The 17,828-nt window shown below is 40.5% G+C and overlaps 1 protein-coding gene across 3 annotated transcripts in view; it reads right to left on the bottom strand.

The window, feature by feature from the left end:
• Nucleotides 1-17,828, bottom strand: part of KANSL1 (KAT8 regulatory NSL complex subunit 1) — a 157,228-nt gene that overhangs the window by 15,199 nt on the left and 124,201 nt on the right. For 2 of the 3 annotated variants that reach the window (XM_060781099.2, XM_060781098.2), the window contains 6 exons: nucleotides 13,494-13,603; nucleotides 12,126-12,318; nucleotides 9,550-9,715; nucleotides 6,370-6,555; nucleotides 3,852-4,013; nucleotides 3,363-3,517 (listed from right to left, as the gene is read on the bottom strand). In XM_060781099.2, the coding sequence (XP_060637082.2) occupies nucleotides 3,363-3,517; nucleotides 3,852-4,013; nucleotides 6,370-6,555; nucleotides 9,550-9,715; nucleotides 12,126-12,318; nucleotides 13,494-13,603 (972 nt within the window). The remainder of the gene's footprint in view (nucleotides 1-3,362; nucleotides 3,518-3,851; nucleotides 4,014-6,369; nucleotides 6,556-9,549; nucleotides 9,716-12,125; nucleotides 12,319-13,493; nucleotides 13,604-17,828) is intronic. The other variant, XM_060781100.2, reaches the window with a different exon arrangement.

Raw genomic sequence — 17,828 nt, 5'->3', positions numbered from 1 at the left:
GGAGAAAGGCAGGGAGTTTCAGAAAAACATCTACTTCTGCTTCATTTACTATTCTAAAGCCTTTGACTGTGTGGATCATAATAAATTGTGGCAAGTTCTTAGTGGGATGGGCATCCCAAGCCACCTTGTCTCTCTCCTGAGGAATCTGTACAAGGACCAAGTAGCAACAGTCAGAACTGACCACGGAACAACAGACTGGTTCAAGATTGGGAAAGGCGTACGGCAAGGCTGCATACTCTCACCCAACCTTTTTAACTTGTATGCAGAACACATCATGCGATGTGCGGGGCTGGATGAATGCAAAGCTGGGGTGAAAATTGCTGGAAGAAACATTAACAACCTCAGATATGCAGATGACACCACTCTGATGGCCGAAAGCGAGGAGGAGCTGAGGAGCCTTCTAATCAAGGTGAAAGAAGAAAGTGCAAAAGCCGGGTTGCAGCTAAACGTCAAAAAAACCAAGATTATGGCAACAAGAATGATTGACAACTGGAAAATAGAGGGAGAAAATGTGGAGGCCGTGACAGATTTTGTATTTCTAGGTGCAAAGATTACTGCAGATGCAGACTGTAGCCAGGAAATCAGAAGACGCTTACTTCTTGGGAGGAGAGCAATGTCCAATCTCGATAAAATAGTAAAGAGCAGAGACATCAGACTGGCAACAAAGATCCGCCTAGTCAAAGCCATGGTATTCCCTGTAGTAACCTACGGATGTGAGAGCTGGACCTTAGGGAAGGCTGAGCGAAGGAAGATCGATGCTTTTGAGCTGTGGTGTTGGAGGAAAGTTCTGAGAGTGCCTTGGACTGCGAGAAGATCCAACCAGTCCATCCTCCAGGAAATAAAACCCGACAGCTCACTGGAGGGAAGGATACTAGAGACAAAGTTGAAGTACTTTGGCCATATCATGAGGAGACAGGAAAGCCTAGAGAAGGCAATTATGCTGGGGAAAGTGGAAGGCAAAAGGAAGAGGGGCCGACCAAGGGCAAGATGGATGGATGGCATCCTTGAAGTGACTGGACTGACCTTGAGGGAGCTGGGGGTGGTAACGGCCGACAGGGAGCTCTGGCGTGGGCTGGTCCATGAGGTCACGAAGAGTCGGAGACGACTGAACGAATGAACAACAACAAGCATCACAAGAGATGGAAGTCCAACGAAATGTATTTTTATTCCTTCCCTGCAGTTAATACTAAGTACAGTAATATCTCTGTTTAGGAATGGAATTAGCAAAGAGAAAAACAACCCACCTGCCCCAACCAACCATACACGGAAGTCTTCAAACATCAAGGCAAAAGCTCGATGAAATGTTAATTTTAAAATTCAGTATCAATTTAGCTAAGAAATCACCTCAGCTAGATCCTCCTTCTAGTAAAGCAAGCCTCCAGGGAGAAGTCATTCTAATAAATGGGAAATCAAGAACAAACACCTTTCTCTGCACAATCTTGAATGTGTGCCTTTGTTCACAGGGCTACCTCTCAAAGCAGCAGCTCACAGATGTGTGGAAGAAGGATCAATACCTAAGGAAACCTTTCCCAAATTGGAAGCCTGTTTGTAATAAAATTGCCACTGGACCCAGCCAGCATGACTGATTACTATGGGATGATGGGAACAGAAGTTCTGAAGGATCCCAGATTGAAGATGGCTGTCCTAATGTATGCAGAGCACAATAGCCCATTGGGCCAAATTCTTCTCAGGAGAGGCTTTTTTTTAAAACAGAAAGTGATCAAAACTCATTTCCTGTTGTTGAAAATGTATTTATTTATTTATGTATTTATTTAAAGCATTTATATTCTGCCCTTCTCACCCGAAGGGGACTCAGGGTGGAGCACAACGTATAAACAGCAAACATTCAAAGCCGAAACATACTAGAACAGGGGTCCTCAAACTAAGGCCTGGGGGGTGGATACAGCCCTCCAAGGGCATTTACTCGGCCCTCACTCAGGGTCAACCTAAGTCTGAAACGATCTGAAAGCACACAACAGCAACAACAACCCTATCTCATCAGCTAAAAGCAGGTCTACACTTCCCACTGAAATACTAAGAAATTTATATTTGTTAAAATTGTTCATTTTAAATATTTTAATTATTGTATTGTTCTAAAATGTTTTTTGCACTACAAATAAGATATTTGCAGTGTGCATAGGAATTCATTCATGTGTTTCTCAAATAATAATAATATGGGGCTCCAACTGTTTGAGGGACTGTGACCTGGCCCTCTGTTTAAAAAGTTTGAGGACCCCTGTACTAGACTATACACATACTAAAACGTTAAAATCACTTATCTTGACATTAAAATCCTCTGTTTAAAACTGTTTCAAAACATTCATATCGACTCTGGTTGGCATAATAATGGCTGCATCATTGCACGGTCCCAAAGACTTGGTCCCACAGCCAAATTTTAATATTCCTTCTAAAGGACAGGAGGAGGCTGACTTAATCCCATTAGGAAGGGAAATCCATAGCCGAGTGACAATCACTGAGAAGGCCCTCTCTCCATACAATTAAACATTAATTATTAAAACTTCAATTAAAATCATGTAATCCAGATCGCAATCCAAGGCCAGTCCAATTGTCAAATTTCATTAGTCCGTTATCCTTATTGCACTATTTACTGGTTGAATGTTTGGTGGTGCAGAATGAGTGTGGTGACAACTGAAATCAAAATGTGGTTCCCAGAGTTATATGATGCATGATCAGCGAATATATGACAACATTATGAAACAAAAGTGAACACTTGGAAAAATGACACATTTCCCCTACTGCTTTTCAGGAATGCTTGTAAAATCAAATCAAACTATAGGAAAGAGAACTATCGCTAGCAGCTCCTGAAATCAGCAGCAGGCTGATTACAGAACCAAGAATTCCCACTGGCTGAATGTCCTACACAACTTTCCAAGCAAAGTTGTGTAAGCAAAGTCCCACATCCAATATCATAGTACTTTGCATGATTTTCCATGCCACCTTCTTTTTCCTGATATGTCTTTTGCTGTAAATTTGTGACATTATATCATGAACTTGGGTCACACTATCACCTCACTAAAGAAGCAGACACAAGCTCAAAATTCACATTTGCTTTGAAGCCTTTGGCATAATTTCCTAGTTCCTACACTCTAATGTACCTCAGCCTAAGATGTTCAGTTGACCCAATGGCCCAATATTTCTTCCCCGTTTATCTCTCCTTCCCTGTCATTCTTCAGTGAGATACATTTCAGATTATGATGGTCCTTAGGATGGCTGGCACCTGTTGTCTTCTATTTGATCAAGTAATCATGCTGATGACATCAACTAACTAATTACAACTTCATTCATAAACCAGGTTAGTAAATCCACAACCGAAAAAATGCATGCCATCACCAGATACTTACAGATGCAATGGAGTTGCCCAGTGAGCTTGTGCTAGCAGACGGTATGGAGTTTTCTGAAGAGGTGGACAACTGCCGTACAAGGGAACTGTGGGCTGAGGAGGCCATAGCACTGGACAAATAGCTTGGACCTCCAATATCTGCATGGTGCTTCAATACTGTGTAAGAAGGGAGAAAAAAAGAGAAAACACATGTGTAGACTGGATTTCTATATTGCTACAAAGCTTTAGCTCTATCCTATTGCCAAGTAATCTACACAAAGGAATCAGAATATAACCCAAGAAAGAGGAACCTCCTCAGCAAGGATGTACTTTCCAGGAGGAGGAAGCCTTTAAAGCACACACAACGAGATAGCAGCAGCTGACACCATTGCCCCCTTTACTTCCCCTAAGCAGCAAGCACCCTTCTTTAAGGCTCAGAGAGGAAGGGGAGGGAGAAGAGGAAGGCGAAACCCAAGCTCTCCCAAGACAGACCTGGCTGTGTCCAGCCTACCTTCACTTCTCTCGGAGGAGCTGTCCCGCAATCGCTTTCTCTCATGAACGGGCGTCAGGATAAGCGAGCGCTCTGGCGCTCTCTCGGCCTTGGGAGCAGCCCTTAGATCGTCTAAGGATTGCCTGTGTGCCTTGTCTGGCTCGATTTTGTGATGCGAGCAAGCTGAGGAATGGAACAGAAAGAGAGCCATGAAAATGCCCTGCTTTCACCTCTCTTTCCTAGCCTCTCACAGCACAGTTGTCACATAAGGGACTCTGCTACAAAACTATTACAGCATGTGAATGCTGGCACAGTTGCAGGAAGTGCCATTTGCAGCACCAGCCCCTGAGTAGATGGCTAAGCGACAACCCACACTGACTTAATCCCTTTCCTGCTGCATTTTTGCACTAGTCTAAGCTACCCATCTCAACCCTGTAAAGCTGAGTGGGGTGTGTGTGCATGAGATATTTACTATTTACAATGCTATCCTCTCCTTTTGCTCACAAAATCATGCGAGATACATCAGTCTGAGAAAAAGCATGGCTGGTCACTTTTACCCAGTGATTTTTCATGATTCAATGGAGACTAGAATCTGAATCTCCCAAGTCCCCATCCAACATTTTCTTCACTACTGGAGTATATACGACTACACTGACAAGCATTGAAGAAGGAAGGCAAGCATCCTTCACACAGTATACTGAAGTCTAGCCATACTGCTGAACTCTTTAGCTGCACTCAGCCTTCTAAAGGCCTAGCTTCCATTCTCCACAGCTTACTTTTGGCTCACACATTTGACATATTTGGGACATTATGGCAAATGTATTTTCAAGCAAAGCTGAGCATATAGTCCTTGTTGGCTTGACTTGACCACAGTAAAACATCCTGAAAAGAAAAAATCTTGTTCCTTGATCTATTTTAAGCCATGACTTACCTCTCCAGTTGCAGTAATTATACACAACATTTCTGACATTCAGATGTGAGGCAGCCATACAAAATGGACACAGAACATGCACAAACTCATAAATAAATTCAGTAGTCCAATGATATTGGTCAAATCTTTAGGAAGATACACCCTGGGCCTAATGGCGTGGCAGAACCACTTTTCAATGTTAGAACTTTCCTCTGAAGTTTACGAAAGAATCAGTGTGCAGGTTGTCTTTTCCAATGCACAAAACAGCCAACTAAGTGATATTCCATTACACTTCGAGGATGAGGACCAAAGAGGCTTCCTGGTAAGATAGGCCAAGATGCAGCACTAGCATCATGGTAGTTCAATATAGCTTAAGGGCATAAGATTAGAAAAAGCTAACCTAACACCTCTCTTAAGGCCTGGTCTCTATATTTTTTTCTAAAGAGAAGGGAGGTTAGGAGCTATAACTCAATGGTAATATACCCAAGACTGCAGATAAATTCTTGATTTAGAAAGGTATCAAGCAGAAGACCTTCAAGGAGATCTTGGTCTGAAAGTTGCTGTTAGAGATATTGCAACAGAGTACTGGGCTAAATCAGACAATCTGACTTGGATTCAGATTTTGAGAGGTCTTTGCAACTTTCAGGTGTGATATTTTCTTTCTCAGTCCCTTCCAACGTTCCATCTAAATCCTGAAGCACTGTTCAGATGGAGTGTTGTGTGGTTGCATGACCGTGTTCCAGGCTGCATGACCGTGTTCTGTTAGCATTTTCTCGTGACGTTTTGCCTGAATCTGGGGCTGCCATCTTTAGACGATCCTCAGAAGATGCCAGCCACAGATGCAAGTGAAACATCAAGAGAAAATGATGCCAGAACATGGTCATACAGTCTGGAAACCACATCCCAATAATTCTGGCCGTGAAAGCCTTTGACAATAAACTGTTCTGATGTTTTAAAAAAACATTATTCAATACTTTATGGACATAACAAAATAATGGTGGTCTGCTTGTACCTTTCCAGAAACTGCTACAGGTTAAACCCCAATTATTGCTGATGGTAGTAACTTGCTGATGGACAAATTAAGGGAGTCCGTATCAAGAAAGAGGACCTGAACCAAGACTCAAAGTTGATCAATTTGCTTTTAGTGAAGTACACTAGCTCTTGATAAGTATGTTACTCTGGAAAAGTTACCTTTTTGAGCTATAAAATTCAGATATCCCCCAGTCAATGTGCCGGCTGACTAGGACACTTGCAAGTTATGTTGCTCTCTTGCTCACATTTTCTCAGCAGGAGAGTTTTTAAAAGCCTGTATCCAAACTTTGTGTCGTGAATCCTCATCTTACTAACTGTATGGGGTATTTGTTTTGTTTTTTGTACTAAACTAAAGCTGCACAGTGTCTTTCTGTCACAACGTATTAGAATCAGGATATGCTAAGTGGAGAAAGCAGGGATCACTGGAGACCAAGGTAGACTAAAATATCATCTCTTCCTGAAAACCCATTCTATCATTTGACCTTTGCCATTAAAACACATTTCATTGCACATAAAGCCATGAATAACCACATGATTAGCTAGTTACAGGACATAACCTGCTGGTCATGCCAATGCAAGATTCAAATCAAAACTTACTGGCTGCTGCTAAGAAGGTGTTCACCAACTTGTGACGGTCCTTGCGTGCAGAGTCAGACAGGGTGCTGGGAGGCATGGTTGGCCGGTGCTTCAGCATGAGTTTTTTGGGTGGTTTGATTTTCTCACAGGACTTGTTCTGCAACTGGGATTTTAACATGCTCTGGAAATGCAAACTCATTGGTACATCTGCAGGATAGCATGCACACACACACACACACAAAGAAAAAGAGAGAAAGAAAGATTACTCTATAATAACTGAAAATAAAAGCATACATTTGGAATGTAAACAACTGGGAAAATCCCTGCATATCTATTACCTACATCTGGGTGACTTCCAAGTGACCAAAGACCAGCAGCAGTGGCTGGACAAGTAATTTCTTGGACTACAATTCCTAGAATCATTCAAGCATAAAAAAATCCTTTCAAAGTTCTGACTATCAGTGTGTGTTGTCTGGAATGAATCAGAAAGTGGGGGCAGGCAAGTCTGTGCTCATTCATACAAAGAACCACCAAGCTATCACATTTTGGGTTTCAGAAATGACCCGCTCCTTCCCATCAAAGCAAGGAATTTTCAGATCATACTCCTTGTTCTAATGCAGAACTGGCTTTCCAGAGCGTTTAGGGGGCCTGGCACTGAAGCAAAACACAAAATTCCCTAAGTTTTAGTGTGAGAGAAAAAAGCAACTTGTTTTACTAATGGATAGATGTTATGGTGAATTGGACAACAACACCACTATGAGCTGCAAAACCAGCAAGGGGAAAGGAACAAATATAGCCCCTTTGCTTGGCATTACTCATGGCTGCTGTATGGGAACATCTTAAAGACAGAAAAAATACATTACAGAACAAAAAGCAATGTACAGTCTAGGGTTAAGAATTAGAGAACAGCATACATAGTATTTTATTTCCTTTAGGAAGAGTTCAGCATCTCTGTCTAGGAAATACATGGAAGGAATATCATCAGGAAACCTGGTTGAAACTGCCATTTGTTTCCTGATTTAAATAAATTCAACTTGGCTTTGTCATGCGAGGAAATCACACAAATGTCAATCCTGACAGTGTCTTGCAGAGACCATGAAGTAGAAAGCAGCAGGGTTTTGAAAGAAGCAAATTTCAAGCTGCAGCAATGCACTGTCAAACACTCTATTTTCTTTTAACAAAACAAAACAAAAACGAAGCATGCTTATCTCCTTGTTTACATTCTGTATTGGCTCCATAGGAGTCAACAATTATCTACTATACAGCCACAATTCATATATGAATTTGCCTTAGTCCAGTAAAAAGTAGTCCATTCATTTACTTCTGTGGCATATCAAACAGGTGCTGTCAAAAACTGAGGTATCTCAAACACTTGGTTGTCTCCCACCTCAGTATTTCAATGCTTTTAAAGATTCTGCTTGGATTTTGACACACTCATGCTGTTTTCTATTTCCATTCGTGTCCAATGCAGATTCTATTCCTAATTTCCCTTACTTCCATTTTCCCAAGTGAAGAGAAATACATTTTCTGTCTTAAATTTCCATTTTTCTTTTTAAAAAGTACATGTGGGCCGCTGTTGCCAGAAATCCAATTAATTATGTTAATCAAACATTAACTGGACTTCAAACAAAACACACATACATTAAAATAGGGCTTAGACAGAGATGGTATTGTTAATATAACCAGGGGATCAGGGCTAATGTGGAATGCCATCCCTAGGGAGACCCACCGGGCATCCACTTAATAAGGGAAGGTCTTTCTGTTTCCCCAATATTTGTTAATCTTAGGAGCACTTATTCTGTTGTATTAAAAAAAAATGGCTGCTGCTAGTTTTTATTTAAATTTATACTGTAGTGTGTTTGGCCTTATTTGGTACGATTCTCATATGCTCTTTTTTAGGGTTTTTTTTTTAATGACCTTAGCTGTTTTACTGGCAGATGTCAGAATATAGTAGGAGGTTGGATGGATTGCTCTTGTGTTCTTTTCCAAATTTATGATTCTATATCAGGCTGTACAAAAATATCATTAAAATGCTATCAGTAAAAATGGTTAATAAAGGGAGAGGCTTAAGGTAGAAAGGCCAGCTAGGCAACAGGAGAGCAGCTGATGAGAGGGTGTGAAGCTGGAGGTATTAATAGAAAGAAGCTTAGGTGCCAGGCTGAGAAGGAGTACTCCCCATCGCCTTCAATCTTTCACACATATACGCACAGCATATTGTATTGAGAACAGTGTGACAGTAATTTTTTGCCTCCTCTACAGTTATTTGCTGAGAAACAAGGAGGGGAAAACATGGTATGTGCTGGATATATTGGTAATAAAAAAAAGGTTGTACTGAAAGTGCACAGTAATTTTATGCATATGCATGAAAGAGAGAAACTCCGTGTTGATTAAGTCAAGTAATTCTCTGTGATCTGCCAGTCCAGCTGAAAATGAAGCCAAGAACTTTGACTCTTCCTCATGCTCCCTTGCTGCTGCACTGCTAGCGATGTAGGACTGCGCCAAAACAACACTGTGACCTGCTGAGAGGCAGAAACAGGCAGCTCTCTCTCTTTCTCTCTCTGCCAAACACTTCAAAGCAGCAGGTCTCTGGAGGGCCCCCAGATGGCGCTCTCTTAGCAGTTTTCAAAAGCCCTGATTAACATCCTTTTCGCCAAGGTTGTTATGATGTTATTACGTCATCTGGAAATTTCCAGTCAGACACCAATTCATCCAGACGAGGGCAGAGCACCTCATGAACCAGCTCATACAGTGGAGAGAGGAACAAGGAAGGAAGAAAGAGAGGGAGAGAAAAGAGGAGAGAGACAGCTGCTTGCTGAACTGCTTAAATGATACCTACTAGATCCCCAGCACTGCATTCCATGCAACACAGCCATCAGCAAACTAGGTCAGGAATGCCCAGTAACTGGTGCCAATGTGGCTCAGTGCCTCAGGGGAGGCAAAACAAAACCCTTCCCAGGATATCTCTCTCTTGTCCAAAAAATATCCAGGCATGACAAAGCCAGGTATGGTTGGATACTTATCTCCAGGGATACAGAGAGGCTGGCAGGGTAAGTGTGGGCGAACTGGCCATCACCAACAAGATTCTCACTTCCAGAGGACTGCTTGCGAGACCAGCTGTGGGCACATCTTACGAATTGGGGTGAGGGACATCCCCCATTCTTCACACTGCATATAACTTCCCTTTACTTGCTTTGGTCTTACCATCTGGGAATGAGAGAACAGGATGGATACAGGAATCCAACTGCGAGAGACGCTCCATCAAAGGGGCTTCATACTGGATTTCAGGAGGCACTGAGCTGCGAGTGCCACAGAGAGCACATGAGAGATTCACATCACAGCTGCACCGCCCCATGCTGTTGCGATGAACCTGGGTGCAAAAAAAAAAAAAAAAAAAAAGACATGCAAATGGTTTGAATATCTATAATGCTAAAACAGTAGAAATAATTCATCTTTGCTGCCTTTAGAACATGGCCATATAGCCTGAAAAAATCCACAACAACCCAATCTTTCCCACACTTGCTTATTTTTTCAACAGTCAAAGAAATGAACCAGAATTATCACTTCAGGGAACACACATGGGTTAGTTCAACTTCTATAAATTCTGTGAACTAGTACAGGATGGCTAAATGCAACATATGGGCTCAGGGGCTTCTCTTATTCAGAGCCTGTGGTCATGCTATTGTCTAAAATACAGGAGAATCTACAAAAGTAAGCCAATAACTGAACCCTTCATCACTACCCCTTCATCTTTTTAAAAAACACATTCTCCTTAAATTTCACAACTACATTCCAGACATGAACATTTAGGTATTCAATTGTTTCCATGTTCTTGGGAAAATCCATCTTTTCCAGCACTTGATATCATAGAGCGTATGGAGTGAGCCTAAACCCAAGTCACACCCATTTCATCCCAACTAGAAATTAGATCAATATTTGTTAGAAAGGTAGGTTGTGTGGCTGGCAAGGATCTGGTGGGTTAGCAATTTATGGCAAAATTATTGTACTGGCACTCTCAACAAGTACTACTTTCAAATCAATGGCGGTTTATATAAATAGAAACACACACACAAGCTCGCGTATCAAGATCATTCCTAATAACAAAGCCATATTTCTACAGTGTGCAGCCCCAAACCAAACATTAAACTTAACTACAAGAAAAACAAGAGAAATTACTTAAATACCACTTCACTTAACTTCTTATTGATTCACTTGGTCTATTTTAGTCCTGGGCAGCAATTGGATTTAGGCCTACCATTTTAAATCAGGAGTGGTTCCTAAGATAATGCTGAATCCTAATTACCCCTAGATGGCACAATAAATGGCAGGGAATGCTGGGAAGGGTGAGCCATTAACAGTCAAAGCTTTACTATACAGGCAGCCCTCAAGTTTCAAACATCGACTTACAAATGATTAATAGTTAAGAATGGGGGTGAGACAACAGGAAGTGAGAGAAATTTACCCTTCGGAAGGGAAATTCACTTCTGAAAGCATTATCATGGGGAAAAGGGGTCTCCACTATGGCTTTATCACCAATCCTTGTTTCCACAACAAGCCAAATTTTTCAAAATCCAATTCTCACAGGGATAAAAAGTGAGCTGAAATCTTCTGAACAGGGGTAGACAGAGTAAAACAAACACCACAGTGGTTCTAATCTTCCCCTATGCTATGCAAAGTTTTACACACACCCACATATTTGGCTGAAGTTACACTTAAAAAGGTACCTATTTTGACTTACATAAAAATGCAACTTAAGAACAAACCTATAGAACCGATCTTGTTTGTAACTTGGGGACTGTCTGTAATCTATAAAGCAAAGTTTTGTTTTATTCTGAAATTCTTTGGCATATTCCATTAGCCTACATGATCACAATATGATCTCCCATGCCTCCTGCCTTCCAAATCCAAATATGACCTTAGGCATTCTTCTCCATGTATAATAAATGTCTATGATGTAAAATCTTGGGCATCACATTGTTTGCATGGGAAATTAATGAGATGCTCTGATGGTTATTTCAATCCTTGGTATCTCTCTTTTTGCTGGGAATTGGAGTGTGTGTGTGTGTGTGTGTGCGCGTGCTTCCACTCAGACAATGCACAAAAAGCTGATTGGTCTTCTAACCGATTAAAGGCAACAGTACAGCCTCCTCCTCTATACTTGGGAACACCAGGTCAACAAAGAGGAACAGGATATAGACAATTATGTCCTCTGAGGAAAATGGTCTGCGAGCTCTGAAGAAGTAAGCAAAGATCTGCTGTTGCTGCCTTCAAGCACCTGCCATCTAAAGAACTGGCATCACCTGCCCTGTAACAGTGCTGATTCGGCATAATTCTCAAACATGGCAAACCAATATTCTAATCTTTTTAGGAACAGGATCCCTTTATCATTTAATAATACATTTTGCTTTCCAGAATTTCCTTTTACCTTTAGTAATTTATTCTCTCAATAAATTGCAGCGGAAACTTGCTTAATCTAGTTTTAACAACAAGGAAATTTTTTTAAAAAAATGAAGTCAACAATTACAAGAAGAAAGCAATTGTTTCTTCTCTTGTTCAATCTCCCAAATTATCACACCAAGATAAAAAGCCATTCCCATTCAGTGCAATTCAAAAGTCAGGACAATAGGACCAGAAAATAAGACTTTAATTAACCATGACATTTGATACTCTTACTTTTGACTCTCAGTTCTCTCTCCTCTACCTATCCAAACCAGCAAATGGGATTTTCTCCAGCAAGTGAAATATAGTATAATGATGACATTTTCTTGCACATTACTGACCTTTTTGGAGAGTGGCACTAAGCTGCTGGGTCGAACAAGCCGCCGCTTTTTGCAGCTGAGGACTGGGCGTGTGCGGGCAGCTACACAGGTTCCATCAGAAGCCAAAGACACGTTTAGTCTCTGCTTTTTACGCAACAATTCCTCAGCATCTGCACTGTCTCCCTGAGCACACTCTGTCAAGCCGGGCTGTAGCCTGCCCAAAAATGGAAAAACAATTGATTATTTGCATCAATTTCATCCTCCACTGCAACCACCCTCCTGAAATATATTTATCTAATTTACAGAAGCTTTAAAACAGTACCCACAGAACCCAGGAAATACCCGGAATCCTCGGGGAGATAGAGTGGAATAAAAAAAAAGTTTTATTTCTTAATATATGCTTGTAATGAGAAATTCAACCAAAAACTTAAACCTAATGTCCTTGTTTAATATCCCGCTCCTGTCAAGTTTAATCTATCTTGGAACATGTGGTTATTTAGACCTGAGAGTCAGCTTTTTTCAGTATGATCTAAGTAGACTTGTGCCAACTCTCTCATGCATCAGTCAGCCCTGATCAAGGAGGCACACTGGACTGAACTTTGGACCTTCTGCATAAAAAGGATAGGCTACTCCATTGAGCTATAGTTTCTTGCTTAGTTACAGCCTAGAAAAATATTTTGGACTACAACTCTCAAAGTTTCCCAACTGGCTTTATCGATGCTTATATCGGTTTTAGAATTCTGCGACTTTTACTCATGCTCTCCCCTTTGCCAGTCTTCCACATGCTTTTCATGGCTTCCTCTTCTTTCCTGTGTAGAACTTGCTCATTTTTCTTGTCCTTTGTTCTCTTTCTCTACTATTTTATTGCAAATCATGCCAAGAGCATTTCCCCACTATCCTAAAACTCAGATCCCCTGCAGTCCCAAAATATAACCCATCTCAAAAAGAATCCTTTGTTCATTCACAACCTCATAGTTGCATCCACCAATGGCTATGCATTTACTTCTGCCTTCCTCATCTGGAATCATCTAGCTGTGTTGGTCTGAAATATTTACCATCCTCAGCCAGAATGCCTATAAGATGGAAGGTCCACACCACTACAGCTGAAGGCACCTTTCCCAACCTAGTACCTTCCACAGGTACTGGATTGCAACTTTCAAGTTTCCCAGCTAGCACAGTTTGAAAGCCACACAATTGGGCTAAGGTATTCTAGAGCAGTGGTTCTAAAACATGAATCCACAGACACTGTTGGACTTCAGCATCCAGAAGTCCCAGCCAATATGGCCAGTGGTTAGTTAACAACTTGGAAATGAAGACAGTAAGATGCAAAGACAGCTAGCTAGATATGCATAACATTTCTTTCTAGGTGACATCTTCCAAGAGCCTTACGTGTTTATTACTCCATTGACCGGTCTCGGCACTCCACAGGTTTTGGCAGACAGGGGTTCTTGGGTATTGCCAATGGATGTACAAATGTTCTCTGACGACTGGGCAACGCACTGTGAAAGAGAAATTGGGGAAACTGTGTCAGTAGATAAAGAACACCCAGATGGCAAACACATTATATATGGTATCTTTTATTCCTTGACATGGCACAGGACTAGAAATTTCTCAGAGTAACTGGGCATCTGAGAGTGAAGATCGTCATCTCTAAAACAGCTGTCTTATTTGCTTTAAGTAACATGAATATAACAGACTGGAACAAGGACTGGCAAATTTAAAACACCAATGAATCAGGGATACTTAGAAGACAGCATCCCCGCCGCATTTTTATTTTGCTTGGTATTGGTATTAACAGCAGGTAATCAAACCATGTGTCTTTTAAAAAGTGGCTCCCAAAACTAAGGGACCCTATAGGTGCAAGTGAAAATAAAATACTAATACACCTTGAGATTTCTCAGAAAATACACAGGTCTTTTGAATTAGATTTAGAGGCTAAACATTTATTATTGCAAGCAAAACTATGATACTTTTTGATATAATGGTTTCTTACTATTTTAAGGCGCTGTACACTATTTCTCAGCACTAGTCAAACATCCAAGATCCCATCTTTCACCCCCCCAAAAAATATCCCCATTTAAAACTAAGATCCCAGTAATCATATCTGCAAAGAATTTTGGAGGGAACCACTCCAACAAGACTTATATATCTGAATGAATAGTTGAACTTAAACAATAGTTTAATAATAATAATAATAATAATAATATATTTGTATTCCACCACCATCTCCCCAAAGGGACTCACAGAAGCACTTTGAGTGCTGCATATAAAACAACAATACATAAGCATATAAAAGAACAACGTAAGTTTATAACACAATGAAGACACATAAAACTCCCATCAAATAAAATTATAAAATTTATAAAACGAAGTAAAATTTGCAAATAAGACTGGCTGTCTACAATTAACAACCTAAAATACTGGGTAGAAGCAATCGCTAAGTCCTGACTATTTCATATTCAGTCTGATATATTACAGCTTGAGCAACTGAATGTATATGACTGTTCTGAGTGTAGTAAAATCATTTTAAAAAGCATATTGGGGAACTGTATATCTTTTAAATGATGTTTTAAAAAACAGTCAAACAAAACAAGGAGTTTGTGGCACCTTAAAAACTTTCACAATTACTATGGTATGTGACTTCATCAGATTTGCAAATAGTTACATACACACATATATATACAGAAAAAAATGAACTTTTCTAGATTCCAACTTTCAGAATCCCCCAGTTAATACTGTCCCAAGTTATGTTAAAAACCATGCAACTGGTGAAGTGACAGGAGCAAGGTAAGATAGAAATTGGGTTGCTGTGAGTTTTCCAGGCTATATGGCCATGTTCCAGAAGCAGTATCTCATGACGTTTCACCCATATCTAAGATAGAAATTGTTTTAAAAGGCCTATTCCCGGTCAACTGAGGATAACATTTTCAGCAACTGATAAAATGAAACCTAGTCTAGAAAGTCGTATTTCATAGTAAGTGTGTTGCTCTATTAGATGCCACAAAGTTCTTTGTTGTTTATACAATCCTCCAGAAGTGCCCCTATGCCAACCCAGAGAAGTGCTGAGCATGCAGGTACACACTGCCTAATGAACAGGCTTCAACAAGGTTTATGCATGCACTACTGGATCTGTTCTGTTGTCCCCTACACAGCAGATTTTTCTATGCCTGCAGAGGAATCACAATTGGGGCAGGAATATTAGATGCTTTTTAAAGGTACAGATGGAAGAAAAGGAGCACAAACTCCTGAAGTGGCAGGATCCAGGGTGAAATATGTACCAAGAAGAATTAGATTCCTTCAGCATATCTTCAAAAAGTAGGATCTATAGGTCTGGTGTTTTTGCGTGTGCAAACAGCCCAAGGTCTATTCTCTACCACTGGGATTCTCAATTAGTGTGGGCTACAATGATTTTGATGGAAACCGCTGTGGAGTTGGGGGGGGGGGTAATTTTCTTTTAAATGGAGACTGAGAAAACAGTATTATTTTTTTATCGCGTCAGGAATGACTTGAGAAACTGCGAGTCGCTTCTGGTATGAGAGAATTGGCCGTCTGCAAGGACGTTGCCCAGGGGACACCCGGATGACTTGATTTTTTTAATCATCCTTGACGGAGGCTTCTCACATGTCCCCGCATGAGAAGCTGGAGCTGATAGAGGGAGCTCATCCGCCTCTCCCCGGATTCGAATCTGCGACCTGTCGGTCTTCAGTCCTGCCGGCACAGGGGTTTAACCCACTGCGCTACCGGGGGCTCCTAATTGTATTATTAATTATTAATTACTAAAAATTATTAATTGCATTATTAATTGTATTATTAATTAATAATAATTATTAATTGCATTATTAATTATTTATTAATTAATTGTATTAATAATAACAGTTGTTTTCTTACTACAGAATTTATAGTTAATTTCATTCTCTTCTGAGGCATGGTAACACACCTACATTTCTAAAGACTTTGTTTTATTTTTAGTTGCGAAATCTTAAATTTCTAATAAATTTATTTGAAGATGCAAGTTAGAAGATGGTATGAGATTTTTAGGTTTATCAACAGAGGGAAAGGAAAAATAAAGGCGGGAACCATTGCTCTAGCATCTCAAATTAAAAGTTCATCACTTGAAAGAAATTATGTTTGAAATGAGTAATTGTCAATTCAGCTATCTCATGCGATGCTCCTTGTATTCTCAGGTATCAATAATTCCAGCAAAAAGGCAGTAGAGCTTTTAATAAAATGTATCCTTCCCCGATTGTAGCCAAAGTATGACTGCTCCAATAGCCTAACATAATAGTAGATAACAAGGCAAGCTTGTCTGCTCCTTTTCTTGCTTTCCATGTTTTTGTTTCTTCTTATATATCTCAGGACTTTCTAAATGCCGACTCATGAGGGAAGGGTAACACTGTCAAATTAGTCTTTATGTCCAGTTTCACAACCAGATTTAAGATTAATGCCTTCCCTGTATGTGTATTTAGCATTTGCATCTATTACTATGTCAATAGTAATTTAAATGTTAATGACCTTTGATTAAAAGCATAAATGAGTTGTAGTCTTATTTGGCTCTTTGTACTGAACACCAAAAGAGTCAATATGATGCAGTGCTAGGCACTGATCCTGGAGACCAGGGTTCAAATTACTGCTTTGGCTATGAAAACCCAATGGGTGATTTTGGGCGGCCTCTCAGACTCTAAAGAAGGCAAAGGCGAACCGTCTCTGAACACATTTTGCCAGGAAAACATCATAACAAGTGATCATAGGTTGGAAATTACTTGCAGGCACAAACAACACACTGAATGAATAGTAAGTTATTCAGTCTGCTCTAAGAAAAAGTACAAAAGAGAAATTTTAATATGGTTGTAAATTTTCCTGCACAAATATAACTGACAGACATTACAACAGCATTTTGTAATGTTCTAGAATGAGGGTATATATTATCTCGTAAGTCAAGCCATGGGCACAAAAAACAGCATTATCTATTCAAGGGATAGACAAACTACTATCAGTAAGATGTTTGAACTACAATCTGAATCAGCCCTAGACAGCACAGAAGGTCCTTAGCTCTACTATTTATTTACTGCCCACATTTGTACCTCGCCCTTCTCATCCCAAAGGGGGCTCAGGGCGGCCTTATAGTAGGCAGCGATTCGATGTCAACACATATAAATCCGAAAATAAATATAATTAACATCCAAACAATTAAAAACATCAATTATTAAAGCAACAATTAAAATAACGCAAATTCAAATCGGAGTCCAAGGTCTGTCCATTTGTCAATCACATTAATTCGTTATCATTTTTGCACTGCTTCGATTACTGGCCAAATGCTTGGTCCCACAGCCACGTCTTAAGTTTTTTGCCTGAAGATCAGGAGAGAGGGAGTTCCACAGATAAAGGGCCACCACTGAGAAGGCCCTGTCTCTCGTCCCCACCAGCCGCGTCGGCAAGGTGGGACTGAGAGCAGGGCCTCCCCCTACGATCTTAACCTCCTAGAGGGATCATAGAGGGACAGGTAAGCTGGGCTGGAACTGTTTGGGGCTTTATAGGCTAAAGCCAGCACTTTGAATTGTGCTCGGTAGCAGACTGGCAGCCAATAATGCCTAGGATTGAACCTTGGACATTTTGCTGAAAACTATGGGCTTTGCCACAACTACAAGCACTCAACAATACAATATTGCCCTCCCTTCACAATTTAAGGCCAAAGATAGTAGTTGTGACACCACTTACATGACTGCA

This window comes from Anolis sagrei, chromosome 6, assembly GCF_037176765.1.
Source record: "Anolis sagrei isolate rAnoSag1 chromosome 6, rAnoSag1.mat, whole genome shotgun sequence".
In the NCBI taxonomy this organism is placed as follows: Eukaryota; Metazoa; Chordata; class Lepidosauria; order Squamata; family Dactyloidae; genus Anolis; species Anolis sagrei.
Note: the sequence above shows the minus strand (reverse complement) of the source record. Positions and strands in the feature narration are given on the sequence as shown.